This window comes from Rhea americana, unplaced genomic scaffold (assembly GCF_003343005.1).
Source record: "Rhea americana isolate MKP2758 unplaced genomic scaffold, rheAme1 scaffold_85, whole genome shotgun sequence".
In the NCBI taxonomy this organism is placed as follows: domain Eukaryota; kingdom Metazoa; phylum Chordata; class Aves; order Rheiformes; family Rheidae; genus Rhea; species Rhea americana.
Window position 1 is genome coordinate 383,318 of NW_028187034.1, and position 12,328 is coordinate 395,645.

General features: G+C 39.7%; 1 protein-coding gene across 1 annotated transcript in view; it reads right to left on the minus strand.

Moving 5' to 3' along the window:
* Nucleotides 1–1,487: 1,487 nt before the first annotated feature.
* The window catches only part of TEF (TEF transcription factor, PAR bZIP family member), a 16,641-nt gene continuing 5,800 nt past the window's right edge, over nt 1,488–12,328 (minus strand). Inside the window, exons 2-5 of the mRNA XM_085323421.1 lie at nt 6,539–6,865; nt 4,772–4,992; nt 3,904–4,115; nt 1,488–1,943 (exon numbers count right to left, since the gene is read on the minus strand). Of these exons, the coding sequence (XP_085179547.1) occupies nt 1,922–1,943; nt 3,904–4,115; nt 4,772–4,992; nt 6,539–6,865 (782 nt within the window). The 3' untranslated portion in view covers nt 1,488–1,921. The remainder of the gene's footprint in view (nt 1,944–3,903; nt 4,116–4,771; nt 4,993–6,538; nt 6,866–12,328) is intronic.

Here is a 12,328-nt window from a genome sequence, read left to right on the forward strand (position 1 = left end):
AACAGAAGAAAATTTGCTATATTTACATGCTGTATCTTAGGAGAAAAAAAATAGCAAGGCCTTTATCACCAAAATAAAGCCACACAAAAAACAGTACCTACCAAAAATATCAGTCCAAATCTGCAATATTTGACACGGTTAGTGATATCTATTGACATTTCAGCAATGTGGGGCTAATTATTTGAATAGGATACCCACAGATTGTCTCAGAACTTTCAAGCCCCAAATTATAAAAGTATATTCATTAATATACTCTTGTAACTGGGCAAAAAAGTTAAAAGCACTTTGACTTCGTAACACGGTCCATTAAAACAAAACAAAAAAAAAAGGTGAAGATGTGCATTTCATGTAAATGCCCTTTACAAAGATTAAGTCTTCCAGAGCTGTTTTGTTGTTGTTTGTTGGAAGTTCACAACACTATCTGCTTTTTTTGTCCCTTCTTGTCTTTGCCTTTCTACCATGAAGTTAAGGGCAGAATCTCTCAGGTAAATGCAAAGTTAAAATACTTGTTCAATATAAAAGCATGTCAAACTGTGCTGGTAACTAACTGTGCCTCATATTTAGGCACTTGTGCTTCTGAAAACTTCCAAGAATTTCTCCTCAAAGTATGCTGCTTGTTAATCCCCAGATGAAAATTCACTGATCATCTTTCACTTCTGTCTCACAAGCTTCATCTTGTGGCTCTTCATCTTCATGGCCCTATACTACCTTCCAAAAATTTAAGTACTCTTTCTTCCCACATGAATTTAGTTCTTAAGCTTCCTCAGTATAAAAGTAAATTCTTGTCATGCTGATAAGACTCTTAAAGGAACTTCCACCTACTTCCTCCATATTCTAACACAAGCATCCCCACAATCTGTCCAAGCTTTCATCTGTTCCCCTACACCAGCACAAGGGTTTTAATAGTTTAAGCAGTCCGCAGCAACCCCCAAAATCATTGGCTGTTTCAGACTTACAAAACAGATGGACAAAGTATTTGTTCCCCACTGCAGCGCTCCCATGGTCAAGAAGAGACAAAATTGTAAGATGGTAGCTAGGTCATTGTTTTGGTGATTAACACATCTGATAGTGTTGGACTGCTGGAAGATACAGAGATCAACAGCCCAGACCAACATCCTTTTCATGATTGCTGAATAGTAAAGGGAGAAGAGATGTTGCTTCAGTAAGATATCATAGAAGAAAGCAAGCCTCATAAGAGGGGGGGGAAAAAAAGGCAAGTTACAGCTGTGTAACTATGGGGCAGGAAACAAATGAAGTGTTTTACTATTACATGAGTCATTTGATAGGAGCTTATTACTACTCTTTGTATGGCACACTGTGGTGTTTGCTAGTCTGTTTCAAATATATCTACTGTACTTTCCTGCACTGAAAGTCTTACACCTTATAGATCACTCTTTTTTTTCTGGTATCTTCAGTTCTGCACTAACAATACAAGATGCTACACTGTACCAGAAATGAGCGAGCTGCAGTATTTACTGCAGGGGGGGGAAGAAAAATTACTATTTTATAGGTATGTATATATCAGTTCTTAATACATAGAGCCACTTCCATTTAAATCTCCCCATTTTCTTTCACTCAAGTGCCAAAACAAAGAGTCACTATTCACACAGGTTGTCAACAGACTTGGAGAAATGAACTTTGAGTGTCTTGACAAAATCCCAGTAAAGCAAGCTTATTGTAGTTCATAGTTACAGTGAGAAAGATGGATAAGAAAGCCATATACAGAATTAAGGAGACTTTGCACTTTTCATCATGCCCAGCCCTGGTAGTTCAGATGGGGTACTTGCAGGCAAGCAGGCAGGCAGGGTCATCGTCAGTTGTTTGTGTTGGGACACCTCACAGATTTCACGCTCACTCTGAAGACTGGCGATTCATGTGTGCTTTTTAGTTTCTTTGTTTTTTAAAAGTCTTTAAAGTTGCATCACTCGGAATCAGATAAGTCACTTTAAACAAAGCAAAGTGTTAAGTGTGACAATTTATTTATAACATACTTCCCATCATTACCACCACACACCACCCTGTGAGAGAAAAACCCCTGCTGAAAGGGTGACAATCTTTTGTATGTTTGAAAGAAATTAGACCAACATTGCATAAAGAGCCACTTTGGTCAAATTAGAACATAACAGAGAGGGGAAAACAGTTCAAAGTATACATTTACTTTAAATATTCTGAATAAGCCTGTTTCTCCACTTGCTTAACAAGTCAATATACAATTGGTCTCCAATTTCCATGTTGCATTTAAAAGACAAGATAGACAAGAAGCCTTTAGTATTAAAAAGTATATAAAAAGTGCTGGGGTTTCTTTTCCAATTTCAGTAGAGGAGCTGGAAATTAGCCTAAACATCATCAGTCCCATGTTTACTCCCTAACATAAATACAAGTCCAGGAAGCATAGCCTAGGAGTTCTAACACAGCCACTATCTTAAGATAGCTTGCCCTGTTAAGATGACTTCTAGACAGATACTTCTATTAAAGTTTCTGGTTCTTGCAGTTGGAGATCATGGAGAAGGTCCCAACATCTCACAAAACAGTTTTCTTTTAACAATCACATACTGTTGAAGCAGTGTTTGGTGATGAGAATGGATTACTTCCAAGAGAGCTAACCTTATGTGGTAACTTTGTGGCAGGAAACTTATTGGGGAGAGAACCAGTGGGCATGGAGAGACAAGATACGCAGCTCCATGGGAGATGGTGGAGTAAGTGGTTCATGTTTAGAGTGGGCATGGCTTGTTCCTTAGCACATTCACAAGGCAAAGGACCACAGGTCCTTCACAAGCTCTTGTACAACAAACAGATAGGGTGCAGTGAAGGGATGGTGGCTGGTTTATCTATTATTTTAAGACAAATAAAGAAAACCCCCTCTTCTAAACCATAATGTATTGGCAATTCCCAAACAGATGGGCCCCAAGGTCCTGCCTAATGAGCCAGTCATCTTTCCCGCTCCCCCCCCCCTTTTCTTTTTTTAAATGGCACTATCTCCCTTACTTCCTGGTTAGGTGTCACACACTGCATGATCATCATTTCATGAATAGCAAAGTCCCTCTTGGGCGGGGTGGTGAAGGGGGGGGGGAAGAGGGGAGGGGGAGAAGATATCTTAAAACCCAAATTATATCGTCCCTGTCTGTAAATGGGAGATCCCTGCTGTTCTCTCTCCTGTGTTTCTGGAAGTTATCCAGAGTTAGAACCTACTAAGATGTTTTAAGCAGTATTTATCAACAATATATTGACTCTGGTCTGCATAAACACATGTTCATTAACCTAAAGATACCTCCATTTCTACAGGAGATTAAGTATTTTCTGTCTTTAATGTTCCCCTATTCCTCTTGAACCAGGGCAGAGAGCCCTTCTCTGGGAAAGGAGAAAGCACACAGGTGCTTTTTAGTGCCCCTGAACAGGAAAGGAAATGATTTCATGATGCTGCCCAGCAACATCTACTTATATCTTAAAATTATGTTTTACAGTTCAACCAGGGCAGGGGAGAGGGGACGGGAAGGAGAAAAAAAGTTAAGAAAAACCCACCCACAACCAACACCCACAAGGACCAGAGTCCTGGGCTCTTTCTCCACTTAAAATGGAGATTAGAACAGAAACCAAGAGTCCTGTCCAGTCAGGAGATATCCACTTCTATTCCTCCAGATAGGTCAATCTGTTCTCTTGTATAACTCAGAAAATATTCTATCAGCGTTAATAACAAAGTTGTAAATATGACACTTCTTAAAATTTTGGCAACACAAGATCAGGAAAGGACCTGAACAAGTTGTGCCAACAGAAACTTTTTTTTTTTGTATAGATGCAAAATGGCAAAGCCTCTGCAAACTTTTATTTCTGGGAGTCTCTACAGAAGGCAGAGAAGTCTAAGAGTCTAAAACAAAGAGCCCTAACAAGGAAAATGGGTGTGCTTACAAGGGTCCGTATCTGGTCTCGTATTTAGAAACAATGTTCTTGCATCGCCCGACTTCCTTGCGCAGCTCTGCAACCTCCGTCCTCAGGGCCGTATTCTCTTTCTCAAGGAAGGCTGCCCGAATTGTGATTTGATTCTCCTTTAATCGTCGAGCATCACGGGAACGCTTCGCTGCCACATTGTTCTTCTTCCGCCTTGTCCAGTATTTTTCATCCTTTGGGGGGGGAGGGAGGAGAAGGGAAATAGATGTCAGTCTGTCCATCCGGCATTTTATGTCAAATGGACACCCTTCTATTGTATAATGGCAGTCACACTAACTGCGACACTGAAAAAGAATTTTCTTTGGGTTTCAAGGCTCAGACACTAGAATTAGGTTACACCGTATTGTAAGATTTCATCCTTATCTGAAACTTATTTCAGGATGAACCAAGGGCATGGCTAAAACCAGGGAGACTTAAAGACTTGCTTACTAAGAAGCTGCACAACTGAAATGCTCTCTTTACTTAGTTTCAATTCAGGAATCAACTTCCACGGAAAGCAATCTGTTCTGCTGTCTGGGCTGCTTAAAACTGCATCAGACAGAATGCTGGGCAAATGCATACATTGGCCTTCAAAAACACAGTGAAAGAGGATGTGACTTGATAGTTCTTCTAACTTCCGTGTATAAGTTGCTCCTGCCCAGTAATCAGCTCACCATACCAAACCAAGAAAACTGCAAGAATAGCAAGTGACTTGCTACTTCTGTTCTTGGCTGTGCTTCTGTCTAATCAGGTAGACAGAGTACATTCACTTTGTATGTTAAAATGTTTGGGCGAAGAATCAAACACTTTGATGGAGACCTAGATAAATCTGCAGTAATAAATCTGTTACCTTTTGCTCATCTGGGACAAAAACCTTCTTAGCCTTTTTAATCATAGGCTGTGGTTTCAGGTCCTCTTCAGTAAACTTGTGCTTGCGAGGATTGAAGAGCTCACCACCAGGCACGCTGGACAGCACTAAATCAGCAGGGTCAGGGTTAAAATTCACCTCAACTTCTACGCAGTCAGGATCAATGGGACTGGGAGTATTTCTCTCATTTTGTGGAGGAGACTCTAGCAAAAACAGGAGAAGTTATAATAGATTGAGCAGAATGAAGAGAATTATTTCAGAAGCCAACTTGGGTATCTATTTATTGTCCCACAGTAGGCAATATTTAATACTATTATTTCCCTAAGGTGTACTTGGTACTAGATAGAACACTGTATAACTTCTATTACAGAGAGAAGCTACTCAGTCCAGTTTATTATATTCCTAGAGCTTGTATTTCTATAAATATGGCAGGCGTTAGCTACTTGTTAGATACAAGTAGATAGGTGTGGCACAGAGTTAAGACCTGTTCAGCAAAAACTACATGTTTTACACACTTAACCACATATTAGAAGCCACTGCCACAACAGCAAACTTGAATCAGTCTGACCTCTAGGGCTTAGAAAGCCCTACCTTACCAGCCTGCCCAGACACCACACTCCCTTAGTCCTTCAAAGGTCAGAAAAGATAGTATTTTCAAATAAAGAACTAAAAACAAAATAGGTTTTCTACAAATGCAATCATATTCTTTGTTACTCTGTGGAGACAGAAGTGTCCCAACACACGGCCTAATGCCGACAAATAGTGTTCACAGGAGCTTTCAGGATACTGGAGACAGGAACTATACTGTGGTCACATTCATATAGCTTGATTACAGACTTCATACACATGGATTGCAAATGTCAGTGCAATCTGAAGTAGAGACCAATGAACAGATCTTTTCATAAACTACTGACTAAAAGTAAATTAAAAAAATAGGGAAAAAAGCCACACCTTATGTTTCTCTCCCAGATTCACAGAGGAAGAGTCACCAAGAAAAATGCTTTCCATAAAGCCTGCTAATAAAATTGCACTGTGTAAGTTTAGTGGCTATTATGGTTAAGAACCAAATCTCAAGCAAACTGATCTGCTAAATTCTTCTATATAGAAGATCTCCACACTTCTCATGAAGATCAGAAGTTTCCTAGCACCATTTAACTATACATTTTTGTATTTCTCTGTTACACCATTCCCACCTGAAAGCRCCACAGAACATCAAACTGCATTGTAAACAAACCTCTTCCAAACGACAGTTATCACATTTCACAAGCTAGAAAGGAAATATTGCTTCATTATTTTTCTGTCAAGCATTGTTATTTGAGGTACACTAAGTGGGCATAAGTTTACCCAAACAGACCAAAGCACCAAGGTAGAGCGAATGACCTATCACAAACTATCAAATCTGTTGTAAAATAACCTATCATCTGAGAAACTGTGTTCTCTACATGTCCAGTTTCTCATTAGATTGGCAATACCAAAAGAAGTAGCTGCTTTCTGTTGGTGTTTCAGCTCTTCTGCTTTCAAAGGAGAAACAAACCACACACACAGGAACATCAACACATTTTTGTTGGGGGCGAGGCAGCATCTTCATGAATTGACATGTGGACTAAGGCTCTAAACTAAGTATATTTGTGCCACTTAACATGCAACAGCTAACATCAATACGTTAATATGTCCCCTCTTCAGTTTGAGGGGGTACCTTTTGATACAAGAACAAGAAAACCCTCACAGAGCCCCAAACTGTTCATCTACCTGTGCTGGAGGCCGCTTCAGATTGCTGGTAAACTGCAGTAGATGTTGAGGATGCAGGTGAACCAGTGGAAGCACTGGCAGATTCCTTTCCTTCCAGCTCAGCTACAGGCAAGAGCGGGTTCTGGTTCAAATCCAGGTGAGTAGGGCTGGAAGGAATTCCATTCTCCAGAAGGAACTCATCAAGATCCATGTATTCCAGGTGGAAAGACTCTCCATCATAAGGAATAGTCTTGTCCCAAATGGGTGGCATAAGGGAAGCTGAGACTGCCATAGTGCTGGCAGCTGCTGCTTCATCTTCCTCAAGCTTTATCTTCTCCTTCTCTTTATCTATAAGATACAAGTAGGTCACTATATAAGCTGCAGCACAGGAATGACTCAAAGATTTAAAAAAGATCTCATGAAAGGAAATTCAGCGAGTTTTTTTTCCTCTTTTTTTTTTTTTTTTTTTGCCTCATAACATGGTCTGAAGAAACAAACATTAAAGGCAGCATTCATATGTAACTCCGTCCCAACTGCTCTGTCTCCCTGTGACAGCTATATCACAGGTATCCGAGTAGCCCTGGAGATTAGTATCTTTGCTGCGGTAACTTACTGAGGTGTGACATAATACTGTATCTAGCTTATTAACAACTAGGTACTGCAAAATAGCCTGTTTTTCCACAGACTCATCCTGGAAGACAGAGAAAGTAACTGTGGATAAATAGGATTACAGTGGAAGCCATTAGGAAAACACTGAAGAAGCAGTGTAGTTTATAATAGGTACAGGAGAAAGGATGTGCAGAGAAATATTTTGATATAATCAAAAAAGGAATATAGATTTTCAGATTAGACTTGAAAGTTAGTCAGAAGGCACACACAACATCAGGAGACCTGCACCACTATTGCTAAGTATTTTAGAAGCGTTTCTTTCTAAAATGACTCAGCATGTTCACACAAAGTAATAGCTTCAATTGCTCTTCATTGTAGATAGCTCAGAATCCCTATATAAAATTTTCACTCTTTGGGGAGCTGTCTAATAAGGCAGTGGAAGGTGAGCTTTTAAAAGGAACACTTTAATATCTCCCTGCCTCAAAAGACTGATGGAGTTTTCTCCATTTACTATGCTGCAGGTCATGTATTACAGAGAAACGGCAGTCTTTATGCTTGACRTAGTTACTGAATCTTAACAATCGTCTGAAACAGAATCCCAGCAGAAAATTCAAGTTAGAGAGTAAGTCCATAATTTAGGCAATAAAAATAAAATGGAAAAAAGCAGGGGGAAGAGTCTAAGGCAGTTTCCCAATACATGTATGTAACCATGCAGTTTTATCAGCACAGCCAAGGAGGCACTGTAGAAGCAGAGGGCTGAAAACTACTTGAGCCAGCACTGACATCAAAAGGAAAGGCCATCAGCTGCACTCTAATCAGTGGCAAATTGARTCTTATTTTGGAAGCAGATAAACATTCAGTTCAACAGAAGGAGTCCAGAGACATACACTGGACCAGTTACGATCTCCAATATTCACACAGGTCAGTGCAACAAAATGCACAAGCTTTAGGCATTATGACATTCTAGAGTAGCTACCATATATTTAAAAGAGGATTTTACTCCACAGGAAGTTTTAAATTTTGCTGTAAATTAGAGAAGCTTACTTATATAAACCCTGTTCTGATAAAATCAGCATTCCTTCAACTGCTGCCTTAGCAGGTATAGAACTGAGACAGAATGAGCTTTTTACRGCTGAAAGAACAGAAAAGCATATAGAATGAAAAGCTATACAATGTAAATTATCATTTCAATCTACCATACTTAACCAAAGATACAGATTTTAAACTGAACAGCTGAAAAAAAGAAATACTTACCAGCCACAGACTTGGGACTAACAGCGAGTACCTAAAGAGCATGTTAAATTCAGATCAGAGGCTCCTGGGCCTGAGCTTTGCTACTGACATCATCTTGCAGCTTTRGGCTTTTCCCTTGCCACCTCACACTGAAGCAGAGAGGCAGCAATCTCCCAATTTCTATCTTTGTTATAAGCTCTTTTCCACTAACTCTCCTACCATTTCCTTAGCCAGTGACTGCAAGATGTGCAGGCTAACAGGCATGACCCAATTACCATTTTTCAAACAGCTCCTTCCTGAAGCCAGTATATGAACAGTTTAAGTTTTCTTCCTGCTCTGCACCACACACAAAGATGATGTCACTTACTAATGAAGCACATCCCACCAAACTGGGACTGCCATTTTATATCAAACTTTTGAAGGAACATATAGTTTGCATAGTGCCCAGCATAATAGAACCTGGATTCTGACTGGCAGTTATGGACAGTAACCTAATAAGGACAACAGCAAAACAAACACAGGGACAATAATGACTTTGTAAATCACTTTATTTTGATTAATACAGTAGAAAAAATATCTTGTGAATGTTGATGCCAATTAAAAAAAAAAAAGATACTTTAGTCTTAAAAGCAACAGTATTCCATTATGAGCTATGTCAGTTTTAACACAAAACAATAGTGCTTTTGTTTTGCAGCATCTAACACAACACTCAGACAACAGGAAAGGAAAAAGAAACCTTAACAGTTAGTGGACTAAATACAAAGCTTAAGAATAATTTTCAGAAGATAAATACCCAAAGACTATATTGTTAACATGTCTGGCTCTTCTCAGATCTTTTAATGCCTTTTAGATGTGCACTATCATCCTGCTGTACTTCAGTAACCTGAAAAGACCGTGGTCCTTCCAACTTCCTCTTGCTATTCTCCCTAACTCACACCACATTAGATCCTTTTTTCATGTGAGAATACCATTTGACTATTTAATTTTTCCTCCCTTTTTGCTCTATGCAGAGAACTGGAAAAACACTAGGCCCCCAACACTGTCTTTGTTTAGCTATACTCCGTGTGTCTGTGTGTGTCTCTCTCCTCACCTTCTAACAGCAATATCTGAAATAGATCAAAATAGAGTTAACTGCCATAWTGAGTGCCCATTATTTCAAATATGGCACATACAAAGATAAAACTGTTGTACAATCATTTTTGCATTGACATTTTCCCACTGGGTTTCTTTCAATTCATTTGATCCTTATTCCTGCTGCAGAACATCCTGCTGGGTGCACAGTATCTAATGAAACACTGATTAACTTCTTGCATCTTGAGGGGGGAGTTTCCACCTGCCCCAGCACAGGGACCCRAAACATTAATTCTCAAGATATTTATAGGGTAAACAGGTATTACCTGAGAGCAGAACTGCAGGATCCTAAGAGGTTCCATTTGCAGTGATTCAAGGTCACCCTGATAAATCTGGACTGTACTTCTGTAGCTGATAGCTCATGTCTGATTTAGTCCCCTCATTCTGCTACTGTGGCCTGTTAACTAGTCCATACATCTGCTATTAACATAGAGATCAGTAGTTTATACTAAATAATTTAGACAGCAACAACTGAACATTCCAATTCATGAAAGGCTAGAAAACAGCAGTGTTTTAGTCAAAAGCAACAACCTGGAAAAAGTTTTATTTCATACTCTGCTGTTTTTTCTCCCATAGAGAAACAGACATTTAGGCTATTACTGTCAAGTGGTATCCAGCCCAGAACAAATAGCTGACAAAACTGCCCTTCATCAAATACACACACGTGCAAATGACACATTAAAAACACTGTGCAGACTAAGGCTGATTTTTCCAAATGTCTTCAGTGCAACTTTTGGCAATGGAACAAAATGGGTTATAGGCTTATGAATTCCTGATGCCCATTACTGCGATATTTGAGGCACTCCTCCTGTCACAGTAGCATGCAACTGGCGATTAGGATATGCCTTAGACTGGGGAGTATGCAGTAGCTTATTATTAATAGGACAGACCTATACTCCCGCTCCACAATATTAATTCTCTTCCCTTACCTCATGGAACTTGTCTTTATTTATTTATTTAATTCATATGATGCCCATGGCAACAATTTACTTCAAGGCTGGTCAGATATACTTGGTATAAGGCAGGCTATTGAAGATGATGGCATTCAGTTGGGACTGGATGTCCTCCTCCATTGCTCAGAAGGATTAGAAAACCTGCTTACTTACGGGTAGTCAAATTACCTAAGGCAGTTGCAAAACCCATGGTAGAGACTATAAATTGACACTGCAGCTAGCTGATACTGTTTCTCTCATAATAATGCAGGAAATTATATTTTGTCAAGGGCCAGACAAAAGGCATACCACCTTTTCTCAGAAAGCCTGCTGAAAACACACTATTGTATTAAGTGAATTAGTGTATCTATCTCTAACACTTTGGTTGTGTCCATGTAATGCAAAAGCACAGAAGATACAGTAAAGATCATTTGAAGTTCGCACAGTCGTAGTTCTACTGAAAAGTCTTTTGTGACATTAACTACCTGTTAACACAGGTTTCCCCATCTTTTTTGTTTGTTTTGCATATTTGCAAACAAACAAAAAAAAAGCTACAGACACCAAAATAAACAAAAAACAACAAGCTGCACAGTGTGAAATGAAACAGCATGAGGTGGGCTAAGAAAGCATGACTACAGCATGAATGGAGAGGGGTAATCAAGATTCAATGGACTCACTACCAAGCATTAGAATACTGAATACTTCTCCAAGCAGGAACATGGTCATCTAGTTAAATGAAGGACATCAGAAGTTTCTAATTTGATAATAATGCAAGACCTCAAGCTCATTAATTTTTAAAAATTCTACATTTCCACATACTAGATCACACAAACTTGGACACCACCCGTAAAATAAAGCTCCATATCCCATTCAGCTACCATTACAATTTCACATACTTACTTAAATTGTTGCTGTTAGCACTGCCATTTAAAAATGGTTTGTTGAAGAAAATATCTTAAGAATGCTCATAACATTGGATATTCAAGATTCTATATACAGCACTGTCCTGTACCATAGCAACGTAATCAAAATCTTTATCAGAAGCTGAGAATTTTTTGAACAGAAAGGAAGAAAAAAAATGTTTGGCAGAATAACAAGATGGACACGTTAACAAAGTATTGTATAATGTCAGAAATATAAAATAAAATGATTTAAATTAGGAACAATCTTGCTAACCCTGAACTGTGGTCTACCCTGGATAGTCTGATGCTCCAAAAATGACTGTCAGTCTCAAAATACCTAGATATAAGAATTAATTTGTATTACACGCCAACACACAGCTTTACAGCAATGAACACAAACCTCAAACGCTGAGGATCAAACTGATATTCAGAAAGGCAAAACTACTGTAAGGTGTGTGTGTGGGGGGGAAAGTGTGCCATCAGGAATGAAGTCTATAAACTGTTTATTTACACAACTGCCACCTGCATAACCAGTGTGAGAGAGACAGCCCCAGCTTAGGATTCCTGAGAGACAGCTCAGGATTGAATGTGCAGGCAGTTGGCTACCCCCTCACRGATTATCACCAAGCCTAATCCAAAGAGAGAAGATTTGCTTTTTAGGCACGCTGTCATATAGTTTTTCAGCAATGGAGGCCAAGACCAGAAACCTTTCCAACATTGCCTCAGACTGCTACTGTATGTTCCAAGGTAAGGAAGTCACCAGACAGTTAAGCAAATAAGAGTGCCAGGCTGTGAACTCCACCTAGTCCTCATATCTGAAGCATACTTTGCACAAAGCAGACACCTGAAAGGCAAACCGCAGCACCTTAGTTTTTTGGTGGCACAGGCTAGCTARGGAGAGGTCCTGCCGCGGGGCAGCCAGCGCTGCTCTGGGCCTCCGGAAAGGCGAGCCGGCGCGGCCCGCTCCGCCGCGCGGAGGGGGCTCACGGCACGCCGGGAGGGGC